A 20,823-nucleotide genomic window follows, 5' to 3' on the forward strand; every position below is an offset into this window, starting at 1 on the left:
GGGCGCATACTGGTTGAGGATGAAGTCGCCTTATAATAAAACCCCAAAGATACTTCTGATTATTTGGACACAGTGTGTGCTGGTCACTGTGCCCACGGCCCGCCCTGAGCCACATCGAAGTCTCGTGACTCCAGTCAGTCAAGGGAGGGGTGGCAGGCCTTGAAATTCAAGAACCATTTTTGATCCATTTCATCATTTTCAAATATGTGTTCAAAAGGTTAAATTAAATAGTTTTAATCCTATTAGATCCAAATTTTATTCATTTCTCTTCCTCACAGTACCAAGTGTAGTATCAAATTATCAATACTTAATGATTGCTTTTCGATGAATGAATGACAGTAGTAATTATTCCAAGTTAGCACTTAGTTAATTGTAAAATACACAGTTAATTGAAAACATTTTGAAACACTCATCCATTTTTAAGCCTTTCAAAAATGTAGCATATAGTCATTGATAATTTTAATCATGAGTATTAACCTGGAAATGTATAGAAGAGTACTTATTTAAAACTTACAGTTCAGTAAGCTGGAAAATTGTGACTTCTGAGTAATTCCAAATTTCTTTTGAGTGGAATCCAAGCTGTAGAAGTTTCTCTGCGTGAGGAAGGTGTGGTGATTGCTTTGGGCTTTTCTGTCGTGATCTGTTAAGTGTGTCTGTGTTTCTCGCTAGCAGGCCTGCCGCGTCGTGGGTAGGACGAGCAGCCGGAGTCCCCGGCGGGTGCTGGGCCAGTGTACCTGTCGATGTGGGGGACTTGGCCCAGAGCAGCTAAGGAACATGTAAAGGATTCCTTAGACCCAAGAATTCTGTTCCAGAAGCTGTCAGAGCAGCTGCTGATTGTTGAAAGGAAACCAAGCCACCACTGCTGCACCAGGAGCTGAATCTCTGCGTTTCTGACCTGAGGAGAGGAACGAGGGGTGGGAGGGGAGACTGGGGGATCAGGAATGCCCCCTGAACACTTGTCATGAGCTCCAGATGTTTCACTTCTTTATAGTCAAAGAGGTTGCGGATGGAAGACACCCGTGAGGACCTTTGCTTCCTCTTCTGACCAAGCCCGGCTTTTCCCTCGTGCAGACTCTGGGAGCTCTGACGGGTGCATGTGGTGTGAAACCGAAGCTGGTTCTCCTTCCCCGTAACTGGTCTTGTTTTGACGCTGGTGGTTATGCTCCAGGGGAGTCAGGGCCTGGAGGGCTGCTGTAGTTTGCACTGAGTGTGTCCCTGCGCTGCTGGTCTCCAGGGTCTGGAGATTCAGGAGCACGTTGTCATTGTCGTTGTGGGGTGTTGAGCAGGGAAGGAGGGGGGCCATCAAAGAAACTGCCCGCTGGACAGTCCAGTGGCAAGAGACATGAGCAGCGGGGCCTACGGTGTGAGCGCCGAGTGCTGACGGTGTCGGAACTGATGGGTAAGAAGACACGAGTGAGCCGAGTAGTCTCTCTGAGCCCTTGAACCAGGAAGGACAGAATTACTGCAGAAGGAAAAAACGTTTCAGGCACAGTATAATTTCCCCCTTTTTACTCGGTTTCAGAGTGAACAGCTGAGTGACTGTTAAATTCATTGTGTGTTTATGAGGAAAACTTCATCTAGCAATCCCAGGTCCGGTCTGATCAGGACCTGGTTAAAATGTGAAAGCTCTGCTTTAACCGTGTGTTCAAATGACTAAAAGAGAACCCAGTTTTGTTCAACTCACTCGCTGCCCTTTGGGAAACTGAAGGGTGATGAGAAGCTGGTCCCTCTCCTCCTCCCCGGGAGCCTGTGATTCGTGGGAGTGGCCACGCCGACAGGCTTCCAGAGGTCAGGCGGGCAGCACCGTACCAGGCTGTGTCTACATGCCCCTACAGTAATGAAGCTCCATTCTGGACCCCATAAGGATGTGTGTTTAGAAACTTGCACTATCCATAGCAGAACCAGTGCATATGCTAATATTATGACTTTTTACACAATACCGGAGCATAGGTCCATTTCTGACCAAGTAACATATCAAAGAGTCAGGGTAGTCTCCGCCTTATTCTGAGCAGCTGGAAAGGTTCCGCATTTCCTCCCACATAGCTAGTAAGGTGAGAATTTGCAAATATTTGGTAAAATCCAGCACCGTCTTTCTTTACATTTCCTCTAACAATTTGCAGTCCAAAAATGAAATATGTGTGACATGCCACTGGGTTTGGATTGGAGAGAAAGCGTACCACCTGAGACGATTGTGTGTGTGTGTGTGTGTGTGTGTGTGTGTGTAAGAGAAGGAGGGACGGAGAAATGAAGAGCTATTCTATGCTTAATGTGCATTCAGGGTAGAGATGTAATCTAGAAATTATTTTCATGTGTGGACAAATACAGTCACTTATTTTTAAATTCAGGCTGTTGTTTCACATTGACTCCCAAAGTAAAACAAACAAAGCTTGTAACGTGACCCTAGACTGGTTTTTATTCTGCCTCTTCACCTGTCCGTGGGAGCTGTTGTGCTTGCTGTCAGCAGCTCTTCCCACCTCATGTCCCTGTGTCATCGATGTATGCATAGCACTCGATGCTCTGCAGTTGATATTGGGGATGTCCCGTAAAAGTAAACGCTGTGCCTGCCATTGACAGTTGGCCCAAGCCCTGAGGATGGCGTTCCAGGTGGCAAAAGATGAAAGTCAATGTATAGAGATGATTTTTTGAAATGAAACCTTTGGAATACCAATGGTGTGACACGGCCACCAATCCAGTGACAGGTGCCGCTGTCCGTTAACGGGTGCATCACCCCCTACCAGGAGTGGGGCGGGTGGTGACAAAGCAGTGAGCCGTGAACCCTCTTAGGCCACATGCCCAGGCACGGGCCATCAGCCAGCGGCCTCTGGGGGATCCTCAGCATCCAGTCGTCTTGGCTAGGTTCTGAGAGGACAAGAAAACAACCAGGTAACCCGGGCCCAGGTAACGCCAGGTTTGCAGAAGGAGGAGGGAAAAGTGTGGCTCCTTAAAAGTAGGTATTCACGGGGCCGGCCCAGTGGTGCAGTGGTTGACTTCACTTGCTCCACTTTGGCGGCCTGGGGTTCGCGGGTTCCCATCCTGGGTGCCGACCTCCACGCTGCTCATCAGGCCCAGCTGAGGCGGCATCCCACATGCAAAAAAGAGGAAGACTGGCACAGATGTTAGCTCAGGGACAATCTTCCTCTCACACACACACACACACACACACAAAAGTGGGTCTTCACCATGTCACCTGTTGTGAATCCTTTTGAGAGGATTATCTTCCATTTGGGGTGACACTCTCGTAGCACCTGAGTTGAGTTCCCAAAAGACCCTCCAGAGCTGAGAACATACCAGGGTAAGTGCTTCCTGATCAGCAGGTGCTCCACCAAGAGACAAGTCGGCCAAAGAGAACCTGGGGTAAGGAGAAGCTGGAGCTGTGTTTTCCTCGCGACAGAGGCTCAAGTGGAGGGATTTAGCGTAAATAATTTTCCTTGTTATTTTAAAGGGAAATTATTTTTCAAGTCAAATGAGGTTTTTGAGGTTTCTTAGTTATGTGATTTGCTGTGTCATCATTCTTTCACTTTTTTCCTAACACATCTCAGTCCCACCCTGGTGACTGGCTCTGGCCTTGTAGTGGGACAGGAGTCGGCACAGCTGCATTCAAAGCGTCTTCTGTTTGGCTTTATTTTCACTGGCCCGTGATCCTGGGCATAGAAGTTAGCCTCTGAGGCTCCGTTTCCTCCCTGGCAACGTGGAGCTAATGATAACAAACAAGATGACATCTGTGCCGAGGGCTGGTGCTGCAGCGGAGGCCCCAGGACGTCCAGCCAGTCCTGTGGTCCCGCCCACCGTCCAGGGCTTGGGGTCCTTATCTGCTCACATTTAGACTGGATTATGATCCCCAGGGGCTCTTCTGACAACTAAAATAGTGTATGTGTGATCCTGACACAGCCATGGGTAGCAGCCAGGACACCCTCCAGAAAGGACACACTCCGTGTGTGGTGGAGCAGGACATCCCTGGTTATCAGCCGCTCTTTCATATGAAACCTTGCTCTCTTGGCTTGGTCCTTGCACACCAGCTTCCCGTGGGTTTGCCCAGTGGCGGTACGGGGGGAAGGAGACCTGAGCTCTGGGTCGTCACCCTGCTGACCCACCCTGGTCTCCTCCCGGCTGTGCCTGCCCCCCTCCCCAACTCCCTGCCCCGGGGCCACAGCTTGAACCTGTATCTTGGACTTCCTATCTGCAGAACGCTTGTTTCTGAGAGAGCACCCCCTTCATGAGGAAATTCCCCCTACCCTCCCGCTCTAGATGGGAGCATCCCGAGTTACTTGTGGTGGTTTCTGGTTTTCAGTGCACAAGTGACAGCGTGAACACAGGCCCACGCTGTGCAGTACAGAAGCGTGGAAGGAAGCGTGTTGTAAAGCATAGTGTGAAATCTCTCCTCCCCTGCGGCCCACGCTCCTCCCCAGAGGTAGTCCACCGTTGGCTCAATGTGAAGCGTTGCTTTTGGGGTGTTTTTTCACTTAGAGAAAGTTTAAAGAGATTCTTTACACCTGAAGTTAAACGTTTGCCCCCTTTCTGATCCCCTTTCTGACCTCAGAGTTAGGGACCTCAAGTGCGCCATGCAGCGAAGACAGGCAGCGGTCACATTCAAGCCAAGCTTCTCCTCGTCAGCACAAGTGTGTTTGAGAACGGCACACTGTCCTCAACAGCATAACACTAGTGCTTCCACTGAGGGGCGTGAGGAGAGGCCAGGACGCCGGTCTGGGTTCTGCAACGTCGTTCACAGCCAGGAGTCTTCCAGAGACTGGGGCACGTTAGACAGGCCACTGCCCTTGCCTGTCTTTCATTTCCTTCTTTCTGAACTCTAGCCGTTAGCAGCATAGTGTGTCACCGTGAAGGGGCCGAGGCGAATGCTTGGTGAATTCTCCAGATTTAAAGTGCTCCCAGAGAAACACTTCGTGGTGTTGGGAGTCCAGGGCCTCGCCAGAGGGACTCTCCTAAGTTGAACTTGAAATGTATATAAACTAGGTCTTTGAGAACCATTGAGGCTAACACTGTGTGTCCAAGAACGTCCCTTCCATTTAAAAGTCCTTGAAAATTAACCCCAGTGGATTAAAACCCAAGTGGATCAAACCCAAGGCGGATACAACAGAGATCGTTCACAGCAGTCTGTCCTTCCACCCACCTGCCAGCTTGCCCAGAGTGCCTTGGCTGGTCTCTCCCCAAGCGGGTCTTTTGCTAATTAGAGAGTTCTTGAAACTTTATCTCCTAAGGATGTTTTCCCCACCTCACTAGGAGGAAGATGATGATGTCTGCCTACTGTCACCTTCTGTCTGAGTTTGTGCAGCTATAACAGAATGCGACACACTGGGTGGCTCCAACAACAGACGTTTGTTCCTCCCAGTTCTGGAGCTGAAGGTCTGAGATCAGGGTGCCGGCACAGTTGGCTTCTGGTGAGGACTCTGTTCCTGTTGTGTCCTCACGTGGCCTTCCTTGGTGTGAGCGCACAAAGATCCAGTGACTCCCCCTCCTCTTAGAAGGGCACTGATCCCATCCCGCGGGCTCCACCCTCACGACCTCATCTAGCGCTGATCACCTCCCAAAGGCCCCACTTCCTAAAACCATCACATTGGGCATTAGAGATTCAGTATAGGAATTGCGGGGAACACACACTTTCAGTCCACAGCCCCCTGTCTCTTCCTGGAGAGGGTTTGGGATGTTGGGATTAAGCTCTGCTGTGGATGCAGAAAGGGGATTTGGGCCTGAAAGTATTTGTGGCCTCTTGGTGCCCAGAGATCTTTTTGACCACACAGTAGTCTCACTGTGTCTTACCTCAACACGGAATTTTCTGAGACGTGGCCTCGGATAGTCAGGCTCCTGGGGAGGCACAGCCCCAGGTGGAGTTGGATCCCAGTTGCTGTTCACACGGTGGATCTGGTGGGGACTGAGCGCTCACGAGAGCTGCCCCTGCCCTGCGCTGATTTGGGCGGTAGACCCGCCATCAGCATATGGCAGGGGTGCCCCTTCTTCTGCAGGTTAATTTGAAGTTGGTCCAGAGGTAGCCTGTGCTTCGTAATAGAAGCTGGAATTTGGCTTTTTAGGGGCCATCACTCGTTTCTTCTCAATTTTGACAGTTTTCTTGTGATGGTCTTTAAGCAACGTGAGAAGCTTAAGATTCGTGCTTGTGTCCAGCTGCTCTTGGCTGCACCCGGCCCTGCCGTGTCCTTAACTGCATGCCTTGCCTGGGGCATCCCTTGTGCACTGGCTGTGCTGGGGCCTGTGGCGCCGGCCCAATGCAGACCGCCCCCACACCCGACTGTCAGGGTATCCGGGAACAGAGGCCCTGCAGTTTGGGGGAGACTGTTGGTTGTCCCTTTGAAAGGGCAGGGGAGCAAGCTACGCGTTGAGCTCACCTGGAGGGACCTGCGTGTGAGGAGCTGTGAAAGATTAGGAGACAGGAGGAGCCCTCAGCATGTTCTCAGGAAGCAGAAGGCCTGAGGCTTTGTCAACTAAAGAGAGTTGACCAGGTGGCCTTGGGCATGGGGTTACTGCGTTCCAGCTGAGGGTCAGAAAGTGGGGAGACTGTTCCTGGGCTATCACTCCAAAGCCAGTGACCTCTGCTGGTGGCTTCCAACAACAGAAATGTGTTCTGTCACAGTTCTGGAGGCCAGAAGTCCAAAATCGTGATCAGTAGGCTACACTCCCTCCAGAAGCTCTAGGGGACGGATCCTTCCTTATCTCTTCCAGCTCCTGGTGGCTCCAGACGGCCCTGGGCTTGTGGCCGCATCAGTCCGGTCTCTGCCTCTGGTCACGTAGTGTTCTCCTGCCTGTTCCTGTATCCAAATGTCTCTCTTCTTAGAAGGACACTTGTCGTTGGATTACGGCCTATCCTACTCCAGTGTGACCTCATTTTAACTTAATTCATCCTCCAAGACCCTATTTCCAAAGACGGTCACATTCATAGGCACTGGAGGTTAGGATATGGATATAATTTTGGGGAGGACACAGTTGGACTCACAGTGCCCCTACCCCCTCATCAGGGGGATATTGGCTGACCACCCCACCTCAGACCCCCCTGCCTCAGGTGTGATAAACCCAAGTTCTGTACCACGAAATAAGTCGTTTGTGAGGCAAAGTGAGTCTGGCGAAGTTCTGGGTGCTGTGGGCCTTCCTTGTGGGAGACACCTGTGTCCTCTGCCTCTCATGTCCCTCTGGCTTCTTCCCATCACTCCGGGGTGCACACGGGCTCCGTCCTTTCTCCGCTGCACATGGAAGGAGGTGCACTAGGAGGCAGTTTTTCGTGTCCCTCCTTGAATGCACTGAGGTCATGATGCATTCTGAGGTTAGGCTGTGGGGATGGAGTGGCCTCTAGGACCACCTCCTCCAAAGGGAAGAAGTGCTGTCCTCGCCAGAGAGGGCCCCTGTGGCGAAGATGGAAATAAGTTGTCACCATGCAGATTTTATCTACTTCGTGTGTAATAGTCTTACTTGGCACAGAAATCGAGTTCTGAACTTTTCTTTTGGAGACAGCAAGTACTGTGGTCTGTCGGAGTAGAGGAATGAGGCCGTGCTGATCGAGGCCACGCCCAGCATGAGGACCGTGCAGACGTCCTGTGAGTGGCATCTCACGGTCAGTTATCTGTCTGCATCAACAGCGAGGCCGTGTGTTTTCACGACGTGATGAGCTGTTCCCTTTGTGACGGGGCTTCAGGTGCTGCCTCTGTGCTTCCCCTGCTGTCAGGAGGCGCCTCTCTCCATCGTCCCCCATGAGGCCTGGCGCCTCTTATCACTCTTGTCACTCACGCCAGCTGGGTGAATAGGTGAGGATTTGCAGACTGGTTCCCCCTCTTTGTAAAAATCACTTTTTTCCATCCCAATTAGGAGGGGATACTGGTTTACATTCTCATCTCCCAGTAAAGCACAGACACATAAAAGGTGGTCTGAATGCTTCCTGCTGTCTGGGACTCAGTAGGAAAGTTGCATTGCCTCTCTTTAGAAGTTCTTTCTTTTGCCCCATCACAGTGATGCAACAGTAATTTTTGTTCCGTGCAGTGAGTTTTCCAAATTAAAAAAAGAAACGATGAGAGCCCTGAGAGCCCTCTCCTGGGACAGTGAGAGGAGCAGCCCTGACCGCTGCTTGTGCTCCTCTGTTTTCGTGGTCAGTCTGGACAGCAGCTGGCAGCGTTCCTTCCGTGGCCAGGCATTTCTGCTTGTTGCAGTGGTGAAGTGTGATGGCTGGTGGGCCGGGCTCCCTGGTGCCCCCTCTCCCTTCCCCAAGTGTGTCTGAATGTCCCTGTAGTGATCTGATATATCATTTACACTCGTAATTAAAATAAACCTTGTATTTTCTTCCTGCTCTGTCTCACCCACCCCGCCCGCCCCTTCTAGAAGCCAGAGGCCTGGAGTCCACAGGAAAAAGAGGAGGGCCTTGGATTTGACTTTGGCTGAGTTATTAAACCTCCCCCCGCCCCAATCAACTGGAAGGTTTTAAGACACATGGTTAAGATTTGCTCCCAGGAATGCTGCCCTATCTGGAATGGTGAGGAACGAATACCAAGTATCTCCAGACTTCCGGTTTTGCTTTATTATATTTTTTAGGTTTTGTTTTCTTTCTCCCCAGATTGTGTTTGAGGTTCATGCTCTGATGCTGGAAGGAGCCACAGAGCATACAGCAGAAACTGCTTTTCATTGCTGCTCACCACCCGGCATCTTTCTGTGAACAGGATCTGGGCGTTGGTCCCCGGGGCATCTTCCCTGCATCTGGGAGCTGCAAACCTGGCTCAGGACTGTTAGCCCGTTAGCTTGGAGAGCGCCGCCTTGCTGGCCGTAGGATGCTTGTGTGAAACGTTGCATCAGTTGGCTCGCATCCGAAGGCCTGTGAGAAGCCCCTCCACTGGGTCTTGCTCTGCGGGCTGAGGGATGATGCCAGAGGAGCGGCGTGTGCATTCGCCTGTGGTTTTCTTGCCGTCTGTGCTCTTTTCTGACCGTCCACTCATGGGTGACTTGGTTTATGAAAGCACTCAAGGTGGACTCCAAGGGGACACATTAGTGTTCTTGTCCGTGGGTTTAAAGGCTTAAGAATGATAATGTTTTTGGCATTTGCTGTATAATGTATGAAAAAGGTTTCGGGCTGGTAGGTCTCCTGGCCAGTGGTGGTTTGGGGGTGTCCCTGGGACAGGCATCTTTCTCTCAACGCCTCGTTTTCTATCATGAGGAAGCTGCCCTCTGAATTAGTGTCTAGATTTGAGAAAGTCAGCCTGGTTGATCGTGTTCCCTTAACAAGTCGGATTCAAAAGTAAATGACAAAAACCAGGAAATGACCTTGGGTTTTCCAAGAGGCCTTTGGATTGGTGGTCCATCCTTGTTCCTGGCCACACACTTAATTAAACTGTGTTGAAAATGGATCTTTTAAGTGCATGAGGGGTTTTTTGGTTTGTTTTTTAGGGATTTTTTTTTCCATCTAGATGGATACTTGGTTGGATTCAGAATTTTATATCTAAATATTACTGAAAAGTCCTTGGGCTTCTTGCATTTATTTTAGGTTTTGCACCAGTTTTGCATTATCTCAGTTGGGTACTAAATAGCTTCAGAATTGGCAGTATATAGAGGAAAACCAGATGTGTGTGCTCCAAAAAAAGTGCATTTAGATCCAGGATTCCCTTAGTAGGCTGCTTCGGATTCATACCCAATGCCTTTTTTCTTTTCTTTGAAAATAATTCACTCTACTTAAAAATGTCCGAGGGGAAACCCTCTGAAAGAAGCCTGGAAAGGCGTGCGTGCCTGCACCCCGTCCCTGAGTGTCTTCCACATGCATCGACGTGCTGCTCTTGGGGAGTCCCACTCCGAGGTCAGCCGCAGGCGAGCTGGAGCTGGAAGCCTGGAGGTGCTGCTTCTGGCTACTGGCCTGGGAGCTCACTGCATTCCAGTTAGCTCTTTCTAAATTCCAAAGTCTGTTTGGAAAAGGCTGCAAACAAAAGGAGCGGGAAGAACAAAGGAGGGTGAAAGCTCCATTCTAGGGAGACGAGTGGGTAGTTGTCCAGGTGAGCTGTGCCCTCGCTGTCCTGCAGGGGATCGGGCCCTGGGCAGACGGCAGGCTGAGCTGCTGGGCCCCCGTCCTCCTAACAGAGTGAGAATCGACCAGCACGTTTTCATTGGCGTTCTCTTTGGGAACCACAGTGATCATGTGAAAATGGCACATGACCTCGTTTGTGCTACCCTACGTTTAAGATTTGCCATAAGTGCGTTTTACTCATCGCCAATTTAAAATCCAGTCCAAGCCAACGCATTCCATCTCAGCCTGCTGTGTGTTTCAAGAGGCCGCGGAGTGCCTTGAGCAGCGTGGCTGGGAAGTGGGCACATCACAGTCTTTTGTGTAATTGACTGTTGGAGGACTTTGTTTTTATTTTTACTCATTTCACTGTATTAGCCTCTTAAAACACGACCTGCCCTCAAGGTGATGTGATCGTGAAAGAGACGAGGTGTATTTCGACCCAGAATGTCCCCCAGGGTTGGCCAGGCTGCAGAGCCTTCCCTGAGGCGCTGTGTGTGGGGCGCCTGCCCCTGCTCACCTCTTAGCCCCTCTCTCTGTGCCTCGCTCTGTGCCCTGGCTCCTGCCCGCCCTGTGCCGGTCACTGACACCTTCCTACCCCCGACCATGTTGGCCTGAAAGGAGGGGTCCCTTTGGGTCTTCTTGTGTGTCATCCTGCTAGTTAACGTGATTCATTCTTGATTATGAAAACAGCACAAGGTGAAAAAATCAACTACCGCGCAAAGCCCGTGGTGAGTGAGTTTCCCTCCCAGCCTGGACCCTCACCCCACCCCCCGGGGGTGCCCACCAGTAATTTCTGATATGGCCTCTCTGCACAAGCTCACATAGGTCCTTTAAAACGCAAATTGGGGCATCTCTAACCACAAATTTACCACCTTCTCTTAATAAATATGTCTTGATTGGCTGAGAAATCAGTGATTTATAACTTGGCCATCCTCCTGCTCGTTCTTTTAGAATATCATAAACTCCTCCTTCATTTACCAGTTGCTTCAGATGGGCGAGATCCAATGCTCCCTGAGTCCTCCTTTGGGGGGGTTCCTGCTGGGCACCCTGGCGCTGCCGGCTGGGGAGCAAGGGAAGCACTTGGAGAGCGCGCCTTTGGGACTCCTTCTTGCTGCGTCTTCTCTCTCTTCACAGTTGTCATCTGGTTTTGAGAAGATTCATTCTTTAACAAAATGTTAATCTCACTTTAGAAGAGTTTTTCCAAGTTTTGAGGACTACCTGACAAAGCGTCTGGAATTGCTTTGTCTGAAGAGTCAGCTCCTTGGGCTCTGGAGTCAGGCATGGGAGCTGCTGTCGCTGGGAGCAGATGGGGGCCACCCCACACGGCCCCTTGGGGGCCCCACTCGTGGGGGCTGTGCCCCCCCAGCAAGGCTTTGCCTTGGGCCTGTGTCCAGAACGTCCTCCCTGGGCAAGCTGTTGGCCCATCTGTATACCCACTGGTCAGCCAGGATGGGCACCTGGCGAGGGTGCCCACCGCAGGACCTGGGTGATGCTCCCACCTGAGTGCAGAGGTTGAGAAGGGGCATGTGGACTGGGGACCCCCCCCCGAGGGGTGGGCGTGGCCGTGGAGTGATGCCTGCGAGCAGGGCCAGCCAGCTGCCCAGGTCCCCGGTGGTGCTGTCCCGAGGCTGTGGGAGGCCCCTGGTGGGTGAAGCAGGCCTGGGGCTGGCCGAGAGCCGAGTCTCCATGCCAGCCTCTCCCGGTGGAGCTTCCTCGGCGCCGGCCAGGCTCCTGCCACTGCCCCTGCCTTCACTTGGTTCTGGCGGGGGTGGTGGGGTGAGGGCATTTTCTCATATGAAAAGCTGGACCTTCCTTCCCGCTCGAGTTAAAGCCATGCTTTCCTTAGAGAAGCTTGTCTCCCAGCAGCTGCACTAGCTGTCCCTGTCTGGAGAACATGGACCCCTTTCGCAGCACGGTGTCTCCTGGGCGGACAGACCCCATCTAGGCATCCTCACTTGGAGGTCACCGTGAGCGGGATTTCTCTGCAGGCTCTGGAGTGCTGGGAGGGGAGGGCGAGGAATGCAGTGGGCTGGAGGGTCTTTCCCTCCGTCCTGTGCGGTCACCTGTTCAGCTCATTTCTGAAGCGCGTATCAGAACCATCTGAAGATGTGGAAACCTTTCTGAGGCCTGGCGTTCTGAATGAATTCCAAGTTAGGAGCATTTTCCTAATTTTGTTTTCATTTACCAGCCAGGCTAGTAACGTGTCCGCCTTCATTATTGTAACGCTGCACATTTAGATTCTGAGGTTTCTGACATTATACTTCTTAAGATTTAATCAACTGTAAATCATATGAAAAGCTGCTTTGTTGGCACTGCCGACAGGAAAAAAATCACTCTTGTGATAGCATTAAATGCCTTCCATTTGTAGGGGGTACTGGCTCATCACCAAAAGTAGAGTACAGGCAGAACCTTCTGGAAATAAACTCCATGATTTCGTAAGTTAAATTAAAAAATAGATGATTTGACCTAAATTCACTAAAGGGATCTTACAAAATGTGCAATGATTACAAAACTGTGACCACATTATAATACCTAAAATTTTAGCTTAGTTTATCAAAACATGCGTGGATGTTTTTTTTTAATTTCAGACCAGGATCAAGTAAACCAGCCCTGAGGGGCAAGTGACAGTAGAAGTCACAGGAGGCCTGAGGGACTCGGGACAGAGTAGAAGTCAGGGCGGCCCCGAGGGACTAGGGGCTGTAAGTCACAAGCCAGCTAGTTCCGTGTGGCACTGAGCCCACATCTCCTCTCTTGACACCCTCCTCCCCCTGGTCTCCTCTTTGCCTTCTCTGGGCCTGCGTGTTCCCTCTCCCTAAGATGCGCTCTGCCTTCCCTCTGTCTCCTTCCCTGCCCTCGCCAGCCCCACCTTCCTATAGAGTTTACCCGAGTCTCCTCAGCTAAGAAACCAGACCCTGTTCAGTTCTCGTGTGCTCATTCTGAGAACACAGTCCCCGGTTCTTCATAGTTCTGTGTTTGTTCTGCAGCGTAGGCCCGTTGGGGTCTCATTCCTACCCCCGCAGTGTCTTGCACACAGTAGGTCCTTAATAGAGACCTGAGTTTGGTGTTCTGGAGAGGAGGGGTTCACGTGGTAGGCTGCCATCCGGGACGAAATTGTTCAGGGCACTGCAGGGAGCAGCGGGCCCTGGGTGGGGAGCAGGACCAGCTTGGCCTGAGCGTGTTGGGTGACATGTAGTCAGAGCAGCCTGACGGCCTTCCAGAGCATGCAGATCCGCAGATGCTGGAGAGCATTTTGTGAAGGCCAGTCGCTTGTTGGCATTTGATCTTGAGAGAATTTAATTTAAGATGATTTAGATGGCTCGCTTAAAATTTGAAGAAAAAGCAAATATCCATTTCATTAGTTCAGACTTACCAGGAAGTTGCATTCGCTTTCATCAGATGCTGCCTATAATCTTGCACTTTAAGGAGTCTGTAGTTGGCTCAGTGTAGCGACATCACTGTGTTTGTAACCGTTTTGTAATCTGTTGCACTTGATCTTTCAGTGGTGCTTTGAAGTTTACAGAGCGCATGAGTGAACCTTCTCAAAGAGTTGTCTAGGGCTGGCTGGCATAGAAAAGTGGCATTTGGGTTCAGAGACTACGACTGCCTGCCTGCTCATGGCCCCTCTTGAAGATGTAGGTTTGTCTTGTCACAGGGAATCCTAGTGGTGTAAAGTTCCTTTATACGTGTCAGCTGGCTCAGCCTTGCTGAGAGGGGCAAGGAAGGAGCGTGTCACACTGGGGCCGTGGAGTGGGTGCCCAGCCCCTCGAGAGTGAGGCGAGGCGGCATCGGGTCTTGAGGACCAGTGGTGGGACGGAGCGGGTGCTCAGCGCAGGCCTGGCTCCTGCGGCTCCCTCCTCCCCCCTTGGCATTTCTCCGCGCTTGCTTCCACTCACACCTCAGGTGATGTTGTGTTTTGCCGCAAAGTTAGGTGTTCATAACATACCGTTTATTTTCTTGCTTACCAAGATGGCAGAACTCTCAAGAACTCTCACCCTCCTTAACCTTTTCTTCTCAACGCTTTTCATTTGAGTCTCTAAAGCTTTTCCCCTAGAATTGCCTGGCTTAGGACCAGCCACACGAGCCCCGTTAGACAGCGGAGAGCCTGTGTAAGAGCACACACAGACATTTCCGCTTTCCTTTGTGTCATGACCAAGTCCCTGTCTGACTGGCCCATCGAGACGCCCGCCTGCCTTCTCCCTTGTGTCTCAGTCTCAGTCTCTCCTCATCAACATCGGCTTCCTTCCCCTTTGACCGTCTGTCGCCTGGGTGTTTGTGGAGTGGAGGGCATGTCACCACACTTGCTAACGAGGCTAGGGAGACCTCCTGCAACTTGTGCTTCCTTACAAAACGACACCTTCCAAGCCATGAGGGAGACCCGTCAGGAGAGGACCCTCAGCTTTGAGCGCTACGAAAAGGCCCCCAAGCTCTGCTGCCCTGCGGCTGCTCCCAGGCTGGGCCAGCCCCGGCTCTGCTGAGGCCCTACCGGCTGCTGCCCAGGGCTGCTTGTCCCCCAGCGGGCCTCGTCAGGGGATGGCTGCCCCCCTGGGGATAGGGAAGCAAAGCTCCAGCACCAGACAGGACCATGTGCTATTTTCTTAACACGAAAGGTCTGGTGGAGAAGTGCTGAGGAAAACAAATGAAGAACAGAGGAGACTTCAGTTTTCTCCAGTTTTTTTAAACCTTTCCCAAACTCATTAGTGCAAATGGTTTATAATGGAAAAGAACAGTGTGTTAATAAAGAGCCAACGTTGCTGGGTTAGCCCTTTGGGGAGCTAGAAGCTCTGCGCTCAGAAGGAGGCAGCCGAGGAAACAGCAAGAGCCGCTGTGTGCGTGTCCTGTGGCTGCTGTGACAGGTGACCACACACCTAGTGGCTTAAACAACGCACATTGACTAACAGCCTGGAGGTCAGAAGCCCTCGTGGGTCTCACTGGACCACACTTAAGATGTGGCAGGGCTGGAGAACCCAGGGGAGAATCTGTTTCCTTGCCTCTTCTCCAGCTTCCGGAGGCACGTGCATTCCTTGGCTTATGGCCCCTCCACTGGTTTCCAAGCCAGGAATGCCTGGTCGGTCAGCCCTGCCTCATGTTGCATCTCTCTGCCCCTCTGTAGGCGGGAAAGATTCTCTGCTTTTAAAGATGCCCATTGACGTTGGGCCCACCTGATGCTCCAGGACCCTCCCCCCATCTCGAGAGCATTAACTTTATCCCATCTGCAGAGTGTCCTTGCCTGGGTCAGGGCACATACCCATCGGGTCTGAGGAGTAGGGCACACACGTCTCAGGGGGCATTATTCTTCCTGGCATAGCTGGCTGGTATCAGAATGGGGAACTGTGTTTGCAAATGGTTTCTGAAGGCTCAAAAGGAAAAATAGTTCAGAACTTTCTGCCGTCTCTTATTCTAAAAATGGAACTTACCTGTTTTTTCCACTGATGGATTCATTGTTAAAGAAATAGAACTCTTGCTCATCAAAAACTAGGATGCTGTTTTAAAACCATGGACTGTGTTTTTATACGGAGTCCTGGTGGTCTGTGCCCAATCCCACCTTTCCTGGGGTGGGCAGTCCCTCCTCTCTCCGAGTATCCGCACCTTCCTCCTCAGCTCTGACAACTGCGTCAGGAGGCAGCGGGCTGACCCTGAAGTGTGATCCTTGTTGCCCTGCTGTGAACAGTCCACAGGTGACCCCAGAAGGTGGTCCCATGGGCATCTAATTTGAGGGGGTGAGACGTAACCCCAAATGAAAACCCCCACAGCTCATGGCAACTCACTCTCCTGAATGTGAAGCCTCAGAGGCACCCCCACCCCCGGATCCTGGCCTGCGGGGGCATCAAGGTGCCAGCCCACCTGCCTGGCTGTTGGAGCCCCAGGTGGGCTGGGTGGGAGGTGGGCCTGGACATGGGGGTGCTCATGAGTGATGGAGTCACCCAGAGCCCATCTCTGGAGACCTGGTCTGTCCCCCTCCTCCAAGGGCAGAGACCCTTGCGTTTGTGACTTGTCTCCTCGGGGGGTGTGAGACCTCCCCCAGGCACTCGGTCTCAACCCCGGGAGTTCTCCAGCCTTCCTTCACCGTGTCTGCCCTCTCCTAACCCACCGCTCCTCACCTGGAGTTCATCACTCCATCTGGAGTGCTGGGTTTGGTAACTTACACACACGTTTCTGCGTTGTTTCTTAAACTTGACTGTCAACTCTTGGGGGCTTCATCATCTCCCCCAATTCTCAAGTACTTCGGGGGCTCCCCAAAAGAACCGATGAATGTGTCTTACTACAAGTCGAGGACATGCTGCCGTCTCCCTGTCCCCGTCCTGGCTGCCCTCTGGGTCTCCCCTCCCCATGAACCTAAAGAAACAGGGATTTCCAGAAGGTCCCTCCCTGTCCAGACCCCGCCGTCGCTCCATCCCAGGGCTCTCAGGTGCGGCCTCCGCTGTGTCCCTCTGCTTACTCTTTGGAAACTCAAACTGGTTGGTTTTTCTTTTTCCTGTAAAGCTTAAAAACTCATCTTTCTGTCGAATATGTGGATGTTTGAGAGAAGTAACTTGCAGATGGAGCAGAACAACTTGACCATGCCGTACATGTTGACAGCCATGTACACACCACACACACATACACTCACCAATCAGACGTTACTCCAAACTGATTCACGAGACAGGCAGACCCCACGGTGTGGAGTCCTGTCCTGGGCCATCCTCCCTGCTTCGTGGCGTCACGGTAGAGCGGCACTTGCCTCTGCCTGCACCGTGTCTGTGCTGACAGTGGCTTGCTTTGTCTCTCCAGGTACTGCAGGGGGCCCAACTGATAGCCGTGGCCTCTTCTGACCCAGCCGCTGCAGGGGTGGACGGCTCACCTCTCCAGGGCAGTGACATCCAGGTCCAGTACGTCCAGCTGGCGCCGGTGACTGACCACACCACTGCAGCTCAGGTGGGTCCCCCTTCTGGAAGTGGACCTGTCCTTGGACAGGTCCCAGGGCTTCAGCGGGTGTGAACACAGCTTGGGTTTTTCTACTGATATTCTCCCACTAGGAAGGTAAACTGTCATTGAAAGATGCATGATTTGGACTTGGACACCCATTTGGGATTATAATTTTTAAGAATGCCTGAAAACGTGAAGGTGGGAAGTTAGATCCTGGCTCACTTGCCAATCTTAAACCAGTTCTTGAGATATTCTGTCTTGTGCAATGTTTATCTGTAAATTCAGAGACAAAAATGCAAATGTTTATCTGTAAATTCAGAGGCAAAAATTAAGTTCTGCCCTGTGTCCTATACAGAGCCCATTCCTGGGGGCTGCAGAGCGAAGGCGTCCCGGTTCACCTGAGACCTCGCTGCTCCTCTGAGTGGGGTGGGCCCAGCCCAGGGGTCAGTGCTCCTGCAGGCCACAGGCTTTGGTTTGTAAGCCCAGCCCTCAGCCTCGACCCTTTTCCCAGGGGCAGGTTTATAGGGTCCTTGCGTCTGAGCAGCTCCTCATTTGTGGTAGAAACGCAGGATGGCCCGGACAGCTGTGTGCTTGCACTTGGTCCTCTGGGCACCGTTTGGCCTGGTTTCCAGCTTCCTTCAGTGCGTTTCTAGCTGGCAGCCCAATGGCCTTCTCGGGAACTCCACATACGTAAGGCCCGATTTCCCCTCTGTTCGTTGCGTGCTGACTCAGCATGTCGATTGACTGTGAGCACCGACTGGCCTCCCCACCACAGCCTCTGGTTTCTGGTTTTGCTGGACCACGGCTGCCCTCCTGTGCTTCCCATTGTCAGTGCTGCTCCAGGAGCACTGGAGAACCCGGGTTCAAACGCCGTTTGGACACCTTCCTGAGTGTCAGACGAGAGGGCCACTGCTTGTGTTTGAGGTGTTCACACAGCCACCCCGCGGTAAGTGCGCTTGGTCAGTTGAGCACCGTGGCCTCTCTCTTCAGAGTCCCCTGGGTCTGGGGGAACCGGGCCTGGTCCCCCACCCCCGTGCTGGCACGGAGAGCCGGCCAGAAGCCTGGCGCTTGGTCCCCTTTAGGGGACAGCGTGATCCGGTTCATCTGGTTGGTTGATTGTGTCTAGAACGACCAGTCCTGAAGTCAGGGCATATTCCTGTTTTTTGGAGAAAAACCATAGGATTGGTCCTGAGAGGGGAGAGGGTCGGTGAGAACAAAGCACGAGGCTGCTGGTGCCACAAATGATTTAGAGGTGCTGGCTCCAGGCCTGATCAGCACCACAGTGTGTGTCCTGGAGGCCCAGCTTCCTTCTGTCCCTTCTTGGGCCCCACTGGGCCTCGTGCAGGCGGGGCCACGCCCACAGAAGGAAGGGGCTTCCGGACGGTCTCTTTCTCAGCACGAAGGGCCCCTCATTCTTGTGGGATTTCCTTGCCTAGTGTGCTGGTCAGAACGGGGTCACACATCTAAACTTGTTCCTGGAGAAGACTGATCAGCTGATGAGAATGTCCCACCAGGTGTCTCTCAGGCTGAAGGAGGGGCCTGGCTTCTGAGGGGATGGGCTGCTCCTAAAACGAGGGCAGGGAGCTGGGGGGGGACGTGGTGCCTGCTCCCTGGAGCAGCCAGTCGGGAGGGCCGCGAGCGCCAGGGCGTGAGTGCTGTCCTGGCACCACTTGCGTGGCAGATGCCTGAGTGCTGAGGACTGTGGGGTGCCTGGGGCTGTGGGGTGTCCTAGGTTCCCTCGAATGTCTGCAGCTGAAGCCACTTTTCTGCAGGCTGCCCTGCTGTCTCTTGCCTGAGACACAGATCTGGCCGGTACATTTTGAGGACAAGGGAGAAGGGCAGGGATCCCTGATCAGAGAGGAGCTCCTGGAGTCCTGGGCTCAGCTCCTTATCCCTTGGCCCACCATCCCCGGGTGCCCGAATCCAAAGCTGTCTCTTCCAGTTTTTCAAAGGGAGGGGCTCTCAGTCCCTGGAGAGGCGCCCTCTGCACAGCCTGTCACCCACCCCCCGGAGCCTCCCTCCCTCCCTCCGCCTGCAGCCACCAGCACACCCTAACCCACTGTCCCTTGTCCGGAAACTTGTGGGGACCTCCCCACCATCTGGGTCACAGGTTAATCCTTTCTTGTTACTGCCACCCGGCCACTCTCGTGGGCCCTGTGGACAGCAGGATGATGCCTGTGCTCGTCCTTCATCTGCACGGGGCCCCTGCTCTCAGGAGACTCTGCTGACTGCCCTTAGACGTGTGGATTCGGAAGTGTAGCCTGAGACCGTAGTGAGAGCGTAGCACCGGCCCCTCACCCAGGACCCTGCACCCCGGGCTCCATGGCTTCTCTGCCTCTTCCTTCACCTTTGACCCATGGCTTTGGGGAGCCTAAAAAACCCCAAATAATCTCCATTTGGGGGCTGGGTGGTTGACTTATTCCAAGATTGTATTTTTTCCTTTAACTTAAAACTGCACATATGCTTTTAAACTCCTCTTAATATCTGCAACGCATTGATTAGAATTCACGTCTTTAAGGGGAGAAAGAGAGCTGCCCCTCAAACGCTTTTTTGGAACACTGGGATGGTTTGTATAAGAAGGCCAAAGGGCGACTGACAGTCTAGGGAAATACGTCAGGTGAAGGACGGGTCGCCACTTGCAGGGTCTTCCCCAGTGGGAAGCTGAGGGTGGGAGTGGGAAGTGAGCCCCACAGGCTGGGGGAGCCGTGGAGCGTGTGTGTGGAGGGTTGGGAGGGGGCTGGCCACAGAAGCCCCACGAGGAGGGCCCACAGCCCCAGATTTGTCAGAGCTGCTGCGAGCAGCTGGAGTCCTGGGAGAGCCGTCTCCCACAGCAGAGGGGAGCCCAGGACCCCCGGCCCGTCTAGCTCTGGGTGTGTTCACTCACACAGCCATGGTGTTTATGACTGGTGAGTGGCCCGGACTCGCATTGGTGGGCACTGTTGTCGAAAAGCCCCCCTCTCTCCCCTTCCGCAGACGGCCGAGACACTGCAGCCCACCCTGCAGCCCGAGATGCAACTCGAGCACGGAGCGATTCAGATCCAGTGATGCAGGCCGGGCCGCCCGACTGCGACAGGACCCGAGCCGGGGCCGCCCCGCGCTCAGCACCGGCTCCCGCCAACTGCCCTGTTCTACGTGCCCCGGTCCCACGGCTTCGCACGGGAGGTGACTGCACGTGTTCTGTCAAAGTGCGTCCGAGAGCCTCGTCCACGGGGGAAGTGCCCCAGTAAATAAAAGATGGTAACAACCACCCCCTCTGCCAGAAGACCCCCTTTCTTTTGAGTCATACTGTTGGTGTCAGAGAAAGAGTGGGGAAGCACAGTGTGGATTGTATTCAGTTCACGCGGAGAATCAAGAACTACAATATTTTTCTCTGTTCAAACAGCTTTTTTTAATTTGCTATGGTGTTTATAACAAAAAAGAAAATTGAAAAAAAAGTGGAGTAGCAGAAGCCTTTTGCTGTGTGCTCTGTCAGTGTAATGAAAATAGGTATTTGCAAAGACAACTAATGATTTTGATGGAAATATTGCTTACCTACTTTTCTAGGGGGAAATGCTCTCAACACTGTAATTATGCATTTCTAATGAAATAAAATGTATTTATGACCACAGCAGCTTTAATGTTACTTCCTCTTAAGGGGTGGTTCACCCCAGGCTGGCCTCATTCTTGGTAGGTGCTCAGGGCTCACCCCATGGGCCTTTCTAGCTGGGCTGACAGTACTTGTGGGTGGTCCTTTCAAAGGAAGGGGTGTGCCGTTTCTGTCGGTCCCATGCAACAGGACCTGGAATGTCTACTCCCCCGATACAGAGCACTGCCCGGTGGCGCACCCCTCTCAGACACAGTCACCCCTTGAGCCAGGGGGAGCCTGCTGCAGTGCACACTGTGCTGTCGAATGACACAGGCCTCTTCCAGCTCCGGAAAGTTAAGGCTCT

At 52.7% G+C, this 20,823-nt stretch overlaps 1 protein-coding gene across 17 annotated transcripts in view; it reads left to right on the forward strand.

Moving 5' to 3' along the window:
- Positions 1 to 20,498, forward strand: part of BANP (BTG3 associated nuclear protein) — a 119,545-nt gene extending 99,047 nt beyond the window's left edge. For 8 of the 17 annotated variants that reach the window (XM_044760783.2, XM_044760785.2, XM_044760790.2 and 5 more), the window contains 2 exons: positions 16,760 to 16,903; positions 19,868 to 20,498. In XM_044760783.2, coding sequence (XP_044616718.1) covers positions 16,760 to 16,903; positions 19,868 to 19,939 — 216 coding nt within the window. In that variant the 3' untranslated portion in view covers positions 19,940 to 20,498. The other 9 variants (XR_011498923.1, XR_011498917.1, XR_011498924.1 and 6 more) reach the window with 6 other exon arrangements.
- Positions 20,499 to 20,823: the final 325 nt, after the last annotated feature.

This window comes from Equus asinus, chromosome 28, assembly GCF_041296235.1.
Source record: "Equus asinus isolate D_3611 breed Donkey chromosome 28, EquAss-T2T_v2, whole genome shotgun sequence".
In the NCBI taxonomy this organism is placed as follows: domain Eukaryota; kingdom Metazoa; phylum Chordata; class Mammalia; order Perissodactyla; family Equidae; genus Equus; species Equus asinus.